We start from the raw sequence: 16,777 nt of genomic DNA on the forward strand, positions 1-16,777 counted from the left end.
TTCTTGACCATCTGCATGCTTCGTGTACTCTCTTGTGTTGTCAACTGTTATGTTAATTTTTGTCATGTACTATTGCTGCTGTACATTAGTCCGGCTCATGTATGTTATAACAATGGAAAATTACAAGTGTGCTATAATCATAAATTGGCTTGTAAGAGATGTGATCGCTAGTCCACTGCACTCGTCACCTGGCCTTGCATTGTACACAGCGCCTGTACAGCCTACAAGGGTCACAGTGCCTGTAAGCAGACTCAGCCTTGTAACCCTAACCGGATGCTGACACGCTTGAATCGGCTTCTGCCAAATCCTCCTCGTCTTGTCAAAGTTGAAGCTGCTTTGTTTGACTTGCGAGGTACCCTAAGTCGCTTCGACCACTGTGCTCCCTGTAAGCGATTGTGGGCCTTATTGCTTGCATGTAATTCCACTGCACTTTTAGTGATGTCTGAGTTGGCCATCTATATACACACATAAAAGACGTTCCTATGTGGTTTTTAAGTGGATCGCACCGGTGCAATTCGGTATATGTCGAGAGTGAGTTCGTGACAGGTTTTCGGACAAGATAGGGGTTTTTGGCTTATGTAAGCGTCCCGCCACCAGAGTCAAGGCGGAATATCATCGACGTGCATCCTCGGCTCCTCAGCCCAACGTTTTTGAACGTCGAGACCTCTCTTCGGCGGGACAGATAACCCTAGGTCTTCGATCCCAATCTGAGTGAGCTTATAAATCTTCGACATCACTTGTCTCACAGAACTCTCTAAATAGCGCAACAGCATCAGCAATATTACTTTTCTGTGCTGAGCGTCTCTACAAACGCCAGGAACACGACCCGGTGCCTGACGTTTTATCCCCCATATGTATAAACCTCAATCTCCCGAGGAATGCGGGTCTGCGCGGGCGTTCATCAAAGTGAGCTCTATTCATGAAGCCAAACCGATGCCCGAGATAAGCCGGTAATGTCTGTCCAGCGAATCAGGGTGCTTGGTCTCTCTCGTCCGTCGTACAACCGCTTCTTATCCGTCGACCAGAATGCCATTTGGTCTGCCATCGTCTTCGGCGATGTCGCAATCTGCACTTTGCGTCCATTAATCTCGGTCTCGTGGCGGCCGTGAGGCTCCGCCGGCTCCCCTTCGCTCCCTCACCACGCACGATGCCGGCGTCGAGGCGCTGAAGAGTCGACTCTATAAAGAGGGACTTTGACCTTGAACGATAACGCCGCTTGGCCTCCTGTGTCTATCCATCCGTTTCCATGGCGTCACCTACGGCCACCATTTTCGAGGTTCCAGTGAATGTAGGCACGAAGGAGGAGCAGGAGGCGGCTCCTGCTGAGCAGTACCCGACGACCGATTTCGGGTTCATTCCGATTCCTCGACGACTTCGTTATCAACCCGAAAAGCCTTTCCACTTTGGACTGCTCATGAACATCTCGTTCGGCTTCGCGAGCACTTTCAGTAAGTAACCTTCTTGTCAACAACTACGTTCCATGTGTTTGAATACTGACCTGTGCTTCAGTGGTCGCCAACCTCTTCTACTGCCAGCCATTGCTCAGTACGTTCGACGCGCCTGCTGGACTAAATCGAGCCTGATGTGCTGCAGTTCAGTTCTCGGATTCGTTTGGTGTTTCGTACGAAAAGGTCTCAACGTGCGTTATGATAGTTACAGTGCGCAGCACGGTCAATAACCGACGCTCTTACCTAGAATTCCGACCCTAACGCAAGCAGGGTGGGTATATGCGCGCTCGTTCTACAAATATCTACTAACCCACTTGCTTATCTCCCAGGTATGCCCTCGGCCTTCTCCTCATATCTCCCCTAGGCGACCTCGTCCGGCGGCGCCAGCTTATCATCGCGCTCGTCTTCATGTGCATGCTGCTCACCGTCGGCATTGCGGTAACCACCAACCTCATCGCCTTCCAAGCGCTCTGTTTCCTCGCTGCGATCGTCACCGTCGTCCCGCAAATCCTGATGCCGCTCACCGCGGACCTCGCGCCGCCAGAGCGCCGCGCATCCGCGCTCGCGGTCGTACTCTCCGGGCTGCTGCTCGGCATCCTGCTCGGCCGTGTCCTCGCGGGCGTGATAGGCAACTTCACGAGCTGGCGCGTGGTGTACTACATGTCCGTCGGTGTGCAGGGCGTCGTGTTCGTCGGCGCGTATTTGCTCCTGCCCGATTATCCGGCCAAGAATAAGAATTTGACGTACTTTGATATCTTGTATACAATGGCGAAGTTTGTGGTGACGGAGCCGCAGCTCGTGCAGGGGATGCTGATCAATTTTGCGTCGAGCGCTTGCTTTACGGCGTTCTGGGTCACGCTCACGTTCTTGTTGGGCGGGCCGCCCTATTATTATTCCACGTTAGTAACGTATTCTGAGTTCATATGAGACTCGCAAGCTGACCACACATCTTGATAGGCTGGTGATTGGACTCTTCGGTCTCGTAGGCATGCTGGGCGTCATGACCGCACCATTCACCGGACGATTCGTTGACAGGCTCGTACCATGGTACGGCGTCCTGATCGCCTCATGCGGCATGCTCGTGTTTTCTGCCATCCAGACTGGCGCCGGAGCCGTTAGCATCGGCGCTGTCGTTATCGTGTGCTTTGGACTGGACGTTTTCCGCCAGACGCAGCAGGTGTCGGTCGCGACGAACGTGTTCAGCATCGATGCCTCGGCTCGTTCTCGGCTGAACGCTGTTCTCATCCTCTCGGTACGTTCTCGGGACGTTTACCAGCTTTATGTGCGCTCATGCACGTTCTATTTCGTGTTTTTTATAGACGTTCACCGGTCAAGTAGCTGGCACATCAGCTGGCACGACCGTTTTCCTGCAATATGGCTGGCGTGCGCTGGGCGGGTTCATGATGGCCCTCTGCGGGTTCATGATCCTCATACTGTTCGTCCGTGGTCCGCATGTGTCGCGGTACAGGTGGGTGGGGTACCAGGGCGGGTTCGAGTCAAGAAAGAGTGTCATAGACGAGAGGAAGAAGAAGGAAAAGGAAAAGCGGGATTTGGAGGCGGGGAATAATGCAAGCAGGAACGAGAACGAGAGCGAGAAGTCTCCTGAGGCAACAGCTCCAGAAGAAGGAAGACCAGAGGAAGTAGAGATGCCCGAGGTGCAGGAGGTTGGGTATGCCATGCAAGGGGACTCAGAGTCAGAGAGGGGGAACCCTTAGACGGATATGAGGCTTATCGTTCTTGTATCGATCGATGCTTATTTTGCTCTTACATACTTAGACGGATGTACGATGCGCTCAGAGCGCCTTCTTAGACTACTACACACTGTATTTCTTGTCCATTGATAACGCCGTTGACGACGTTGCCCAGGCATAATCCAAGCATGATCATCATCGCTACTAGCCCCTGTTCTTCAAGTCGCTGCAATCGGGCCGGGAGTTCCGCTTCCGATGTCCCTTCGGTCCCAACCACAGAACACGCCCACTAGGTGAAGTCACTTTACCCCCCTGCCGCGGCCTGTGCGCGCTTTTCCTCCCTCAGAGATTCAGAGCTCTATCTGACTACCTAGGATGACCGCTCGATACCCAAAGCTCGTCGCTCTCGATTTAGAGTGAGCGCCTAGTCCTTTCTCGCTGAGTCACTCGAAGGCTGAAGCGACTCCTCTATCACACGAAGTTTCACCATATGGCCACTAGACATAGACTGGTACAACAACGTTGAACTCGACAAGAAGGACCCCACCAAGGTCATCGGAAAAGGCTATGGCAGCGACCGGACGCCGATCGCGCTGTACGAGGGTGTGCCGGAGGTGCTGAGGCATTTGAAGGAGCGGGATGTGGAGGTGGTGGCGTGCTCGAGGAGCTGGGCACCTGAAGTGTGAGTGTTTATGGGTTATCTTTCGCCTGCACATACACGTGCCACTCTCAAGCGTCTCGTCCCTTTCAACATTCAGAGAACTAGATCGTGAACTGACCTCGCAACTTTCGAAATAGCGCAAAGAAGGCACTCGGCCTCTTCCGAGTCCCCTTCGGCGCGGAAGGCGAGACGATCTCCGCACTGGAGTGCTTCACCTGGAGGAACTCGGAGATCGAGGACACGGACAAGAGGGGGCATTTCAGGCGTGTGCAGGCCAGCTATGCAAGTGAGGGGAAGGACATTCCGTTTGAGGAGATGGTGCGTGTTCTTGCTATCCTATGGATGTTGTGTGACTGACCTGTATTTGTGCTGCTTTGTATAGCTGTTCTTCGACGACGCTACGTATAATGGTGTTGTCGCTGATCTCGGCGCGTATTTGTTCTTCCTCTGTCGTGACTACTCACTAGCTAAAGAGATACATCTTGCAGGCGTCACGTTTCATCTCCTCTCGAGGAAAGGCCTCGACATGGCTGCTTTTGAGGCGGGCCTCGAGAAGTGGAGGAGAAACATCGCGCGGTATGAGGCAGGCGAGGGTCAGGAAAGCATCCCTGCAAAGTCGTCCAAGCGGAAGAACAAGCGCAAGTAGTCGCTATTCATGGGTCACAAGTTACTACAAAGTGACGGGAATAGAGCCATCTTGTTGCGTGTATGCGCGAGTCTGATGTACGTATGCCCGCCAGGGATGTCAATGTGCTGAAGATCACAGGGGATGCACAGCCCATCTGAGTAAATCATGCAGCGGATTACTTGAAATTGCGTAGCTGCCCGCAACCCAGCCCCGGATTTGGTGCGTAAAGTTAACTTCGGGATGCGCACACCGACACTTTCAGCGACGTGGTCAAATGGCCAAACAACATCTTCTATCTCAAACCCACAGTTCGCGTCTTCTAGATTCGCCGAGATGAAAGAACGACGTTATTTCCGTCTGGCTTCGGTAGCTTCCGCATACGTGCCCATAACCATTGGACGTCAGTTCTATTTTGCCAGATGCACGAAATTCAGCATGGCGTTTGTCTGAAACTCCTCAACATGGATAACCGCTCTCATATATGGGCACAAAGAGACCTATATCATTAGTAAGTATATGTCCTTGTTAATAAAAGTCGTTACGACTATAGTCAGTTCATTCTCGTTCCATTCACTGGCAACATGTGCCGACTTAAACTTGTGTAAACCTCGTTTTAAACCCAATTAACAATGGTATTACAAGGCACAGTGTGTTTGAGCAGAGACAAGAAAAGTGTGGTACAATGCATGGATATTGACTGGTGGCTGGTATCGTATTGAATGCGCGGGATGGCAGATATAGAAGAAATGGCAAGAAAAACTACAACAAAAAACCCTCTACTGTGACATAACATTCGCGACGACTGAGAGCGCAAAAAATGCAATGCAGTCACCGATTTGTCCAATGCTGTCAACACCAAATAAACGCAGGGGCGAAAGCGAAACAATGAAACCGTATCTGCCGTTTTTATTTTTTCGAGCACAAGCACGAGCACCGCATCGGCACCTTCTCAAGCCGTCTTCACCCGCTGCTTACCTGTGACGTTCGCCGCCGTGACGCCCAGCTCGCCCATGCAAAAGGACGTCGACGCGCGCTTGCGATCGTACCGCGTCTGGCTCTTGAACTCGCAGATACTAAACTTGCGCATCTTGATCATCGGGCGCAAGCTGAGCCTAAGCACCACGAAAACGACAAGCGCGTCAGTTGCCATGGTCGCGCAACCAAAAGGTGGATACCCGTGTTCAGCGCACCTGTGATAGTGCTGACCCTCCTCCGACAGCTCGTCCATTCCCATCCGCGTAACGGACACAGAATCGCTGTGTCCGCGTCCGCGTAGCGCTGTACCGGACGCGGACGCGAGCTTGGGACTGGATGCGACATCGACGCGGTACGCCTCGCTCTCTGCCCCACCGCCGTCGCTAGCCAGGTGGACGACGCGCGCGGTGAACACAACGTCGACGGCGTGCTTGCACCCCGAGCGTCTCAGAAAATCCACAAAGGTGCGCAGGACATAGCTCACGCCCTTTGGATCGAGCACGCCCGCGTGAGGCTCGTGCACCGTAACCGTGAGCAGGCGCAGGTGAGGCAGAGCGATGCCGGGGTCGGGATGCATGAGGCCCACCGCGATCTTGATAAAGTTGTGCACGTTCACGTGCAGCGAGCGCAGGCTGGTGTGCACTAGAAACGGTTCCGCAGATGGGATTGAAGCTGGAGTGGTCGTCGAAGGAGAAGAGGAGGAGGACGAAGGAGACGCTGTTGCCAGTGGAGGCGGGCAGGGGGGCTTGCTGGGGAGGATGGTAGCGACGAATTCCGAGTCCTTAGTCAGTGTACCGAGTACAGAATCAAGCTTGTCAAACGTAAGATGCACCAGGTTCGGACACATCTCCATCAGCCGCACGAGCGCTATCTCCTCGAACGCATGATAATCCTGTGGCTCGAACCGTAGCTCCGTCACCAACTCCCACCCAAGACCCAGGGTCCTCAGACACGCGACCTGCTCGACCGCGCACCGGAGCTCAAGCTTTGGCGGGAGCATCGTTACGTCCTCGCACCCAGACAGCTCCTTCAGGTCCTCGAGGTCGAGCGCGAGCCTCTCAGGTGCACGCGCATGCTCCAGCAGACTCGCAAGCGTCGCGTTTGTCTTCCTCCTGCCTTGCCTGTAGATGATATACAGATCCGCACAGCGCGGCGTGAACGCAGCCATGAGCTCGCATACCTGCACATCCCAGCTCGAGATGCACCGCAGCGCGCTGTCCCTCTGCTCTCTCTCGACGCCCACGCTCGACCAGCACCGGGAGTCGACCGCAACCGCAAGCGGCAGGCTTCCCGCGCGCTCGAGCCACGCGTGGTATAGCGCGACATCCGCGTGCCTCCTGGGTGTGTGGCTCGACGGGCGGATGTACAGCGAACACCACAGCTCGGGAGTGCTTCCTGCGGCATCGCGCCACAGGCTGCACACGCGCATGAGCAGCAGCGGCGCGAATCGGGTGTGCGGCTCGCGATATCGCACGTCCGGGAGGCAGAGGACAAAAACCTTGCGGAGGAGCTCGAGGGGCAGCTTCGAAATCTGCGAGTTCGTGCATTCGTTGCCGACGATAGACCAGCCGGAAGAGGATCTAGAAGAGGGGGAAATGAACCTGACCTTGGTGCGATCGTCCTCGAGCAGCTGGCAGAGGAGGGGGAAATTGTTCATCAGGCTGGGGATGGGAGCGCAGTTGTATAGCGCGTTGGCGATGCCTTCGACGGCGCGGAAGGCGGAACGGTCCGGGGATGGCATGCGAGAAGTGGCGAGGTGGTATTAGCCAAGAACGACGAGGTTTTCAAAGGGCAACAGACACGGAGCAAGCAGAAGACGAAAGAATGAGAAATGTTGCGGGTTTGAGGACTGGAGAGCAAACCGAAGCAGGCAAGAAAATCAGGACATGAAGACAGCACCGAACCTCCGAGCACTTGGGACCCATCACTATAAGTCTCAAAGAGATTTTAGATTGACCGATATTCCACACCTGGAAGCGTCAGCAGAGGATTCCAACCGAGCCAAACGCCTATCTTTACCGTGGATATCAGAAGAAAACTACGCCTTGATCCGAGGCCTAGCAACCGTATGTTCGAAAACCACTACGGCTCAGCGGGACGAAAGCTGTCGAGCCTGTCAACCCCTCGATGAATCGGACCGCGCCGTCATTGGAGCTTGGAGGCCAGCTTCTTCTCCTCGGGAGTGGTGTACGCCGGCGTTAACGACATCTCGCCCATCTTTTTCTTGGAGATGAGCACCACTGCCAGACCGAAATGACCGACTCGGTCCGCAGATCCCACAGGTAGCACGAGTTCATAGAGAGAAAACGAGTAGCGGTGGAAGTGGAGGAAGGAGAGGATGGGATAAATTCTCACGGCTCCGAGTCCAACGTCGGGAGAATCCGAATGGCCAGGCTCGCGTCCGTCTTCACAATTACCACAATGCATCGTTCAAAGTCAGAAAGAAAGAATAAATTTACCGATTCGTGTAAAACGCATGGAGGCAAGGTAAACACAAACAAGGTATGGGTACCAGTGTTCCTGCGCAGAAGCAAGAAAACATCATTCTCTGCACGAAGGCTTATTAGCCCCTATCTTCGGCTGCTACGTCGAACCGATTAACGTACCCAACTCGCTCTACTCAGCTAACTCAACATCATGCATCACGCCATGTTCACCAGTTGCAGAGACCTGTGTGCTTGTTTGAGCCACACATATTCTGATCACTACCTGACTGCCTGAGATGCTCCCTCGATACCCCAAGGTCGCTCTCGATCTAGAGTGAGTGTTCGCTCTACCGTCCCTCCACACTAAGTCATCCGATGGCTGAAGCGCCTCATCTGTCGCACGAAGTTTCACCATATGGCCGCTAGATATATACTGGTACAACAACGTTGAGCCCGACAAGAAGGATCCCACTAGGGTAATCGGGAAAGGGTATGACAGCGACCGTGCCGATCGCGCTGTACGAGGGTGTGCCGGAGGTATATGAAGGAGCGGGATGTGGAGGTGGTGGCGTGCTGAAGGAGCTGGGCCCCGGAAGTGAGTGCTTGACTTTATGTTTATTGGCTGCTTTTATCCTGCATATACCCGTGCCGCTCCCAAGCGTTTCGTCCCTTTCAACATTTAGAGAACCAGATCGTGAACTAACCCCGCAGCTTTCAAAATAGAGCAAAGAAGGCACTCAGCCTATTCCAAGTCACCTTCAGTGCGGAAGGCGAGGTCTCCGCGCTGGAGTGCTTCAACTGGAAAAACTCGGAGATCGAGGGCACGGACAAGAGGGGACATTTCAGGCGTGTGCAGGCGAGCTATGTAAGCGAGGGGAAAGACATTCCGCAGGAGATGGTGCATGTTCTTCCCTTCTATTCTTATCGTGTGCTGATCCGTATATGTGCTGCTTTGTATAGCTGTTCCTCGATGACGCTACGTATAATAGTGTTGTCGCTGATCTCGGTGCGTATTTGTTCTTCCTCTGTCCTGATATTGACTTACGAGGGAGATGCATCCAATATGCGTCACTTTTCATCTCCTCTCGAGGAAGGGATTTGATATGGCTGCCTTTGAGGTGGGCCTCGAGAAGTGGAGGAGCAACATCGCGCGTTATGAGGCGGGCGAGGGACAGGAAAGCATCCCTACGAAGTCGGCCAAGCGGAAGAACAAGCGCAAGTAATCGCTATTCATGGGTCACGGCTCACCACAAAGTGACGGGAATAGAGTCTTCTTGTTGCGTGTATGCGTGAGTCTGATGTACGTATGCCCGCCAGGGATGTCAATGTGCTGAAGATCACAGAAGAGGCACGGCCCATCTGAGTAAATCATGCAGTGGACCACCTGGGATTGCATGGCTGCCCGTAACCCAGCCCCGGATTTGGTGGGTAAAGTTAACTTCGGGATGTGCGTACCGACACTTTCAGCGACGTGGTCAAATGGCCAAACAACTTCTTCTATGTCAACCTACAGCTTGCGTCTTCTGGATTCGCCGAGATGAAAGAACGACGCTATTTCGGTCTGCCTTCGGTAGCTTCCGCATACTTGCCCGTAATCATTGGACGTCAGCTCTATTGTGCCAGGGGCGCTGGTTATTACCGCTATCCGCATACGTCACGGTACTTGATGAGCACCAACCACGGATCTTGCGGCGCACAGGAGTTCGCGTACCCTACAGGCAAGGTACTATCACTGCTTGCCCTATTGCGACATCTCTGGTTACGCGCTCAGAAGAAGCCCGTAGATAAGCCTGAAGGTACATCCGGACGACCTGGGCAGGCCCGAGACACCTGAATGAGAGCGAGAAGACGGACGGGATTGGCTCAGGCGCGGCGACTGACCACCACGCATCGCATTCATATCTGACCATCTCTGTGTACGCTCGGACCTTGCCTGCTCGAAGGGGGCTGCACAACGAGAAACGGCACTGGGAAGGCCTCAGGAAGGAATGTCATCGGGTGCTTCGTCATGAGGGTGAGGGCGGAAGCACGACGGGGGTATTCATTCCTCGACAACATTGAGCAGACATGAGGCATTGGGAGTTCAAAATAACGCATTAGTGCGTCCAGCGAATGATGTTTTGCGCGTGTGTTTTGACATACGAGGAGCGGGGGAGGTATAAAAGCGAGGGTTTCCGTCGCTGAGGGTTTCTCCAGCAGCAGCCCAACCACAGACACCACTCGCAACCCCACCCCCTTTCACCTTCACCTACTCCACTATCATGGCCGGTGCACCTAAGAAGGGAGCTAAGCCCAGCGGTACGTACGCTGGTTCGTCGCTGTCATGTTGGCGTCGGCTAAGCTGAATCCATGCCGCGCCTTGTCCTTGTGGATGTTGATGTGAACGTTACGTCGACGCTGTTGCTTCCTACGTGTGCGCCGTGCAGCTGCCGTCAACGTTGCGGGCAGCATCCCCACTCCCAAGGCTGCCTCGCCCGGCAAGCCTTCCTCGCCCCCTCCGGTGAGCTGATGGTCATGGAACGTGGCGCAACCGAGTTAGTGCTGACGATCGCCCACGCTGTGCTGCAGAGCAAGGGTGCTCCCGCCGCTACTGAGACGGCCAAGGCCAAGGTCGGCGGGAAGGCGCCCAAGAAGAAGTAGATGCGTCCATCGGAGTGTACCATATGAGAGTGTATGACTGGGATTTGGCGTTCTCGTAGCAAGTATCATGTCTGGGATCTAGTGTATCATCACCACCATGCATTTAGATGTACGACTTGCATTGCAGTTACGATCGTTTGGCTGACCTTCCTATGCGTGACATGCGGGTCTACTGTGAACAATTTGAATCATGGAGGTCGAGTGGGCTACTCCGAGGAGAGGCAGCGAAGACCTGTGCAGACCGGAAACGAGTTATAGATATAGCCTCGGACGAGGGTGCGTTCTTCGGGACAAGTGGCAAAGAATGGAGCTCGAGAGGCGCTAACTTATAACAATGAAAGCTGCATGCTGATGCATTAGTTAAACTGGCTAACCTTTTGTTCTTGGCGGGCATCATTGGAGGGCACATAGTCCGCGTTGAATAGCCAAGATGCTTCAGAGAAGGCGAGTTCACCAGCGATGCACCTACATCTGAGGCTAAGTAAGTTCAAGTTAGTGCCTCGCCAGAGCCTTGCCTGTTATATTCCCGTTCGGTTTTTCGCCCCCGCTGACGCGGGATATGTTGGATCATCAGCATGTCATCAGCACACAGCAAAGCTGTGATTTTGGGCCGAAGCCAGGTATAAGTAGAGTGGATGGATCTTCGTCCGCCCCTGATTCACCCAGAGGCGCATACACACAAGTCCACATCTCGAGAACGGACAAGCGCACGCACAGACCAGTTCCCGCCGGCCAAATCAAGGGCTCTCCTATATAGTTGGGTACCGTAGTTACCTAATAAGTCCCCTATTGTTCGGAGACTCGGAGCCTGTAGTCCGGCTGCGCAGCGGAATTGCAACCACCCACGCTCCCGCCCATCCGTTCACGACCCAGGCCTGCCTTTGATACCAGTACCGCCAACCTTCTTCCTGCCCGCCAACACAAGGTACTGGCTGGCCAGATTCGCCTTCGTCCCCTCTCCTACTCCCAGTCCTTCCTTTTCCGCCATTCACCACACGTCTAGGATACCCCCGACGCTCTCTGTTTCGCAGTCATCTAAAACGACAATACGATGCTCACCTCGGACTCATGCCCCTCCGAGAACACCCAGACGACAGATCAGTCTAGTTTCTGGAACTCAGACTCGCTCCACTGGGATGAGCATCGGATAGGATGGGCTATTGCGGGAGGGTGTGCTGCCCTCGTGCGTGTCTATTTCTTGCTTGGTCGCTGCTCATGCATCCCAACTGTCATCTCACAGACCCTCTTGATATCGATGTTCTCGGTCTTGCAACACTGTCGGTATGTTGCCCTAATCTTTTTTCGCTGCGATGTAAATGGAGCGTGTTCCGATTCAGCAATTATACTCGGCCGCACGAACAGCGTCAGATGTGAGTAGTTTTCGTTCTTGCGATCAAGAGCGCATACATCCTTGGCTTACGCTCACCCATGCAAAGTTTGCGGATTTTGTACATGCCTCCAGTCTACGCCATCATATCCTTCTTCTCCTACCGCTTCTTCCGAACCTACGACTATTACTCTCTTATTGAAGCAGGTACGCTCTTCACTTCGCCGTCTCATAGCAACCCCCTTATGCTGACCATTTTTGTTGTTGTTGGCCAGCCTATGAGGTGCGATCCCCGTTCATACGCAGCACGCCGAGACCACTGACCCTTACGCTCGCCAGGCCGTAACCTTGAGCGCATTCCTGTCAGTAATGTTACTCGTGTGAACCTGCGCATGTTACTGACCCGCGGCGTCTTGGCATTAGCATGCTCCTCATTGAATATGTAGCCAACACAGCCACCGGTCACAGCGCAGAGAAGGCTTTAGTCCGCAAAGACAAGACGAGACTCTTGTTTCCCGTGCGTGCTTTGTTCCGCGTTCCTGGTTTCGAGGTGGATACGCGTGAACTGATCGTGTTGGATAACTAGCTTTGTTTTTGGCGATATCGACCGACGAAGGTGTGGATCATAATCACGCGGTGTCTGTCAATGGCTGACCTCGTGTTCGCAGGCGTACTTTATGTACACTCTCAAGGTATGTTCTCATTGCCGCGTAATGGGGCCATCCGCCGATAGTTGCACAGTGGTCTGTTCTCCAATATGTCATCATTCGACCTGGTACGTCGTCTTTGCTGATTATATGCGCGGGATCTGTGCTCAACCTGCTTCTTCAGCCGTGTCAATTGCTGGCATCGTCACCAACGCGCTGGGTGTGCTCTGCCCGGCAGGGCCCTACAGCATACACTTTGCTGAGGTCTATCTTGAGGCCATAGATTTCGTCAGCATCAGGTGGGTAAAAATATATCTGCATCGCTAGGGTGCTCGTCCTCAAATAGATTGTCCCCCAGTATCGCTCTGTACGGTCTGCTGCTGTTCTACGCTCTCACCAAGGAAGAGCTTGCCGGACGGCGGCCGCTTGCAAAGTTTTTATCTATCAAGCTTATCGTCATGTTGACATTTTACCAGTCTTTCGTCGTGCGTATCCCCTGCATTTCTCGCAGTCGTCTTTTGTTCACGTCGCGCTCGTCTAGTTCACCACTCTTGAAGGACGGGTAATCAAGCGTCGGTTTCTTTTCGTTCCTGGAATGGTACAAATCGTCTCATCATGTTACAGCTACCGAGTATTGGACCGCGACGAACATCGCAAACGGTCTCACGGCTCTGACGATATGTATTGAGGTACGGCGATCAGTCAAATCTCGGCGCGTGCTTGCGCAGGGCTTGATGTGTTGTCATCCTAGATGGTGTTCTTCTCTGCATTCATGTGCTGGGCGTTCACCGCTGGTGAATATAAAACTGGCGAGAAGACGAGCATCGGAAAACCACTTTTGGACAGTATCAACTACGGTACGTCGTCGCTCTGGGCCTCCCCCCGTACCTATCTCAAGCGCGTAACTCACCTTCTCTTTCCCCTCTTCCACTCCAGGCGACTTCTTCACCGAAATATGGGGCTCGATGCGCTTCTTCTTCGCGTATGCGCTCCGCCGGCCGGGCACGCACACGCCCAACAGGGACAACCGACCCGACTTCGGCGAGGCGTTCGGCGTGGACGGCGCGTACAGGAAGCCTCTCGCGGAGACGGGCGCGGTGGGCGGCATCGGCGGCGGCGGTGAGTTCCCGATCGCGATCCGTCCGCGGACGAGCTACGACGAAAATATCCGGCTAGCGCCCTACCCGTACACCAGCGCCTCGCGGAGCGCGTCCAACCTCGATGTTCCGGTCTGAGCGACGGTTTTTTGGTTTGCAGATTCGAACAACTCAAGAGTCCAAGAATGAATGAATGACTGAAAGCGCCGATTCTGTCCCTACCCTCCCTTCCCCTTACCTTGTCCTGTGCGTCTTCTTCGATTCTCGCTTCAACGTCATCGACAGTACTGTCTTTTCTCCCGATTCCCGTGCGACTGGTCCGTCCACCTGCGTGTACGATATATAATTGGCCTCGTTTCTGGTTTCGGCTCAAGACGGTGCTCGAGGATGTTTGGCGGCACATGTAGAGTCCAGGAAATGGGTACGGAGGAAGGTTGGGAGTGAACTCGACCACAGCCATGGATTGACGATAGCGGTCGGGATTTACTGCCTTGGGGCTGGTGATGGAGAGTACGGTTGTAGTCGAGGTAAACGAGGTTTGCGGATTGGTTTTCTTTTGCGATGGGTTTGATCTGCAAGGTGGACGGACTGTTATATTCTTTCCCCCTTTTCCTTCTCCTCTTTTTCCTATTGCCTCTCTCTTTTATTCCCCCCTCGTATTAGCTCGTGATACCACGTAAATATGTGAGATACAGTAGTCAGCCATACCTTCTGCGTTTGATTTGGCATGATGTCTCGCCGGACTTTATAGTGCCGATGTGTCCATGGAATATAGACTCTCAGCTCATGGTTGATGGTGACAGAATTCTGACGTCGTTTTCGCATCCCTTTGTCAAGTGAATGTATCCACTTTAATAGAGGGGTTAGGCCGAACACGATAACATTTCATTCACTGTGCAGAAACATCTCATGCCAAATTTTGGTACACAACTTGAGTTATTGTATAGCGACTCGTTGAAAACTCGTACACACTCGTATTCTTTGTTATAGTAGTGTCATTTCACTTCCTCATACTGACTCCAGTAATGTGATCACTGGGCAGGCTCAACGCTCCAGGACTGGTTAGTTCCTTCCCACTGAGTCCAAAGCGTGACCGGTGTGCCAGGCGTAGGATTGCCATGGTCAGCCAGATCCAGGACAAACGGAGTGTTGGGGACGAAAAACCTATAGCGGGAACACATTGTCAGTCATTTGATAGACAATTGCCGAATTAGACGTTAGTAGTAAACCGTACCTGTAGTGACCAGGGTTTTGTTCGTCCGGCCAGATGTCCCACCGGAACGGTGAGTCGACTGCTACGACCGGCGTAGCGTCGCCGTAGCTGTCCTCGACACCGAGGAACTTTCCGCTAGAGACGGAGCGGATGGTCCACGGACCGTCTGAGGTCTGCTCAAAGACCCACTGAACAGGTGTCGTGCGTTAGATTCAACGCGTTCATGGACGAGATTACTCACGGCCTGGTTGGGACCACCGGTCTCTGGGTATCCGATGACTAGAGGATAACCGGGTCAGTTACGATGGACGGATATTGACTAGGATGGAGAAGAATAAGACGCACTGCTGCGGTTGTCGCCCCCAGAGAGGTCAATCACTGTGCCGCCTTTGGCGTTGATGAACTTGTACAGTCCTCCCGATTGGATGCGTGCCATGATGATATGAAGAGAATGGGTATGGTCTCGGACGGCTGAGACGATGGGAGTTATATGTGAGTCAGGGAAGGCTGTAGCGTCAGCAAGACGTCAGACAATGACAGTCCCGCAGCAGGAAGTATGAAGGGCGGCCGAGGATGCAGTCCCAGTCGAGCTAGGCCAATGGAACCAATGACGCATTCGCATTGCCCTCCCAAGGAGTACTCTGGAGTGCTTGGCACCAACGTGTCTCAGTGAATGATCCTCGTGGTCGGCTTTACCTGTTATGCACAATTCATCTCCAAGCCACGAGGTGTTTAGTAGATCGATATAGGAGCACTTGACGCTATCGTGCCTCGCTGCATTGCGTTCGAGTAGCCACGTATGCATATTCTGCCACAAAGCGAGCGCGGCATGGACTTGCATGGACTCTTGTGGCAGTTGCCTCGATCCGCGATGACATCGATGAGTCTGGACAGGAGGAATGATGTAGCGCACCATCGGATCGCAAGACGGGCTTCCAGCATCCGTCAGCGGAGTTTATTGTCGGAAAAATCGATTTTGGGTTGCAACCGTAAAGTCCAAAAATGGTTTAAACGTCATTGAAGCGAGTTGCTAGCCGCTTGCAACCCCTCCAGCAACCATTAAGCGCGTTTTACTCAATTGCAGGCCATTCTAACCGAGTTGCAACGGGTTGTAACGCCCTTGCAACCTACTTTTAATTACGACTCTTCTCTTGGATCAGGTTATAAGCACTGCTCTGAGCCTTCCGGTTGCAAGCGGTTGTAAGGCCTCACAAGCGCTTAGAACCGGGCTACAACCGATGTACAAGATTTGGGACAATCTTTCCGGCCAATGCCGACGAGTGCGACTGTGGCGACTCGTCCGCGCACACAAGTTCATTTCCTCTACTGAAGTACTGGCAACACATCCGTCTAACAACAGTACTTCATCTTTCCGACTCGATACAGTATGTACTCTACGTCCACAATTCTGCGCGGCAGTTTTTCTACAAATCGAAAGGATTTTCATGTTATGAATGACTTGATACCCACTAGCTGTCCTATCAGCACGGAATCCCGTCGCGATACTTGACCATTTCTTGCCTAGCAATTGGACGTCTGGAATATCCGGTGGTTATAGAGCCAGTATTCAATATTCAGACACGATGGTATTTTCGAGCTGCTCAGCATACCAATCGAGTTTACGTGATTAAGGTCGACCCGTCTACCCGGGCCTAGTGGTATGTCGAAGAACACTTTCGTGTTCGAGTCGCTCTGAGTATTTCTACTCGTTCAGTCTATATCCGCTTCACCTCAATTAAATTCAGGCCTTAGTATCAATCTTCTCGCCCCCTTCTACGGCTTTAGCTCCTGTTACTCGTTACGCGAGCAGTAAGTGCACTATTTCCGTTTGTTATGAGCCTGACGAATTTTATACTTTTTGTGTACTAGGTTTATAAATGAGTCGAGTTCAAGTCGGACATTGTTCAGCAAGACCATCTATTTTACCCTGCCTCTTACTGTGACATTACCACGATATCTGTTGCTTCGGAACATTGACGATGCAAATAGGCTCACCACGCACGCTGGAGGAAGCTGTGATCAAT

The 16,777-nt window shown here is 53.1% G+C and overlaps 5 protein-coding genes across 5 annotated transcripts; 4 read left to right on the forward strand and 1 right to left on the reverse strand.

The window, feature by feature from the left end:
- Nucleotides 1–1,246: 1,246 nt before the first annotated feature.
- Nucleotides 1,247–3,163, forward strand: CONPUDRAFT_67720 (MFS general substrate transporter; the record flags this gene model as incomplete). Its single annotated transcript, XM_007777332.1, has 7 exons — nucleotides 1,247–1,448; nucleotides 1,510–1,545; nucleotides 1,594–1,639; nucleotides 1,696–1,719; nucleotides 1,778–2,356; nucleotides 2,406–2,700; nucleotides 2,768–3,163. The coding sequence occupies 7 exons, from the start codon at nucleotides 1,247–1,249 to the stop codon at nucleotides 3,161–3,163; spliced, it is 1,578 nt and encodes a 525-aa protein (XP_007775522.1).
- Nucleotides 3,164–3,514: 351 nt separating this feature from the next.
- Nucleotides 3,515–4,446, forward strand: CONPUDRAFT_160260 (uncharacterized protein; the record flags this gene model as incomplete). Its single annotated transcript, XM_007777384.1, has 4 exons — nucleotides 3,515–3,555; nucleotides 3,621–3,821; nucleotides 3,938–4,118; nucleotides 4,183–4,446. 4 exons carry the CDS (start codon nucleotides 3,515–3,517, stop codon nucleotides 4,444–4,446), a joined length of 687 nt encoding a protein of 228 aa, XP_007775574.1.
- A 3,875-nt stretch (nucleotides 4,447–8,321) lies between these two features.
- Nucleotides 8,322–10,469, forward strand: CONPUDRAFT_170237 (uncharacterized protein; the record flags this gene model as incomplete). Its single annotated transcript, XM_007777385.1, has 6 exons — nucleotides 8,322–8,424; nucleotides 8,582–8,727; nucleotides 8,790–8,835; nucleotides 10,026–10,127; nucleotides 10,256–10,329; nucleotides 10,398–10,469. The coding sequence occupies 6 exons, from the start codon at nucleotides 8,322–8,324 to the stop codon at nucleotides 10,467–10,469; spliced, it is 543 nt and encodes a 180-aa protein (XP_007775575.1).
- Nucleotides 10,470–11,400: 931 nt separating this feature from the next.
- On the forward strand, nucleotides 11,401–14,333 carry CONPUDRAFT_85955 (DUF300-domain-containing protein). Its single transcript, XM_007777386.1, has 16 exons — nucleotides 11,401–11,652; nucleotides 11,710–11,750; nucleotides 11,807–11,839; nucleotides 11,906–12,003; nucleotides 12,072–12,079; nucleotides 12,136–12,158; nucleotides 12,220–12,313; nucleotides 12,383–12,412; nucleotides 12,465–12,488; nucleotides 12,538–12,571; nucleotides 12,628–12,742; nucleotides 12,802–12,928; nucleotides 12,985–13,015; nucleotides 13,068–13,132; nucleotides 13,195–13,300; nucleotides 13,380–14,333. The coding sequence occupies exons 1-16, from the start codon at nucleotides 11,521–11,523 to the stop codon at nucleotides 13,676–13,678; spliced, it is 1,260 nt and encodes a 419-aa protein (XP_007775576.1). The 5' UTR covers nucleotides 11,401–11,520; the 3' UTR covers nucleotides 13,679–14,333.
- A 66-nt stretch (nucleotides 14,334–14,399) lies between these two features.
- Nucleotides 14,400–15,314, reverse strand: CONPUDRAFT_85956 (carbohydrate-binding module family 13 protein). Its single transcript, XM_007777387.1, has 4 exons — nucleotides 15,099–15,314; nucleotides 14,995–15,032; nucleotides 14,775–14,941; nucleotides 14,400–14,704 (listed from the first exon to the last, which is right to left on the reverse strand). The coding sequence occupies exons 1-4, from the start codon at nucleotides 15,187–15,189 to the stop codon at nucleotides 14,572–14,574; spliced, it is 429 nt and encodes a 142-aa protein (XP_007775577.1). The 5' UTR covers nucleotides 15,190–15,314; the 3' UTR covers nucleotides 14,400–14,571.
- Between the last annotated feature and the right edge of the window lie 1,463 nt (nucleotides 15,315–16,777).

Source organism: Coniophora puteana (genome assembly GCF_000271625.1).
Source record: "Coniophora puteana RWD-64-598 SS2 unplaced genomic scaffold CONPUscaffold_21, whole genome shotgun sequence".
Lineage (NCBI taxonomy): Eukaryota > Fungi > Basidiomycota > Agaricomycetes > Boletales > Coniophoraceae > Coniophora > Coniophora puteana.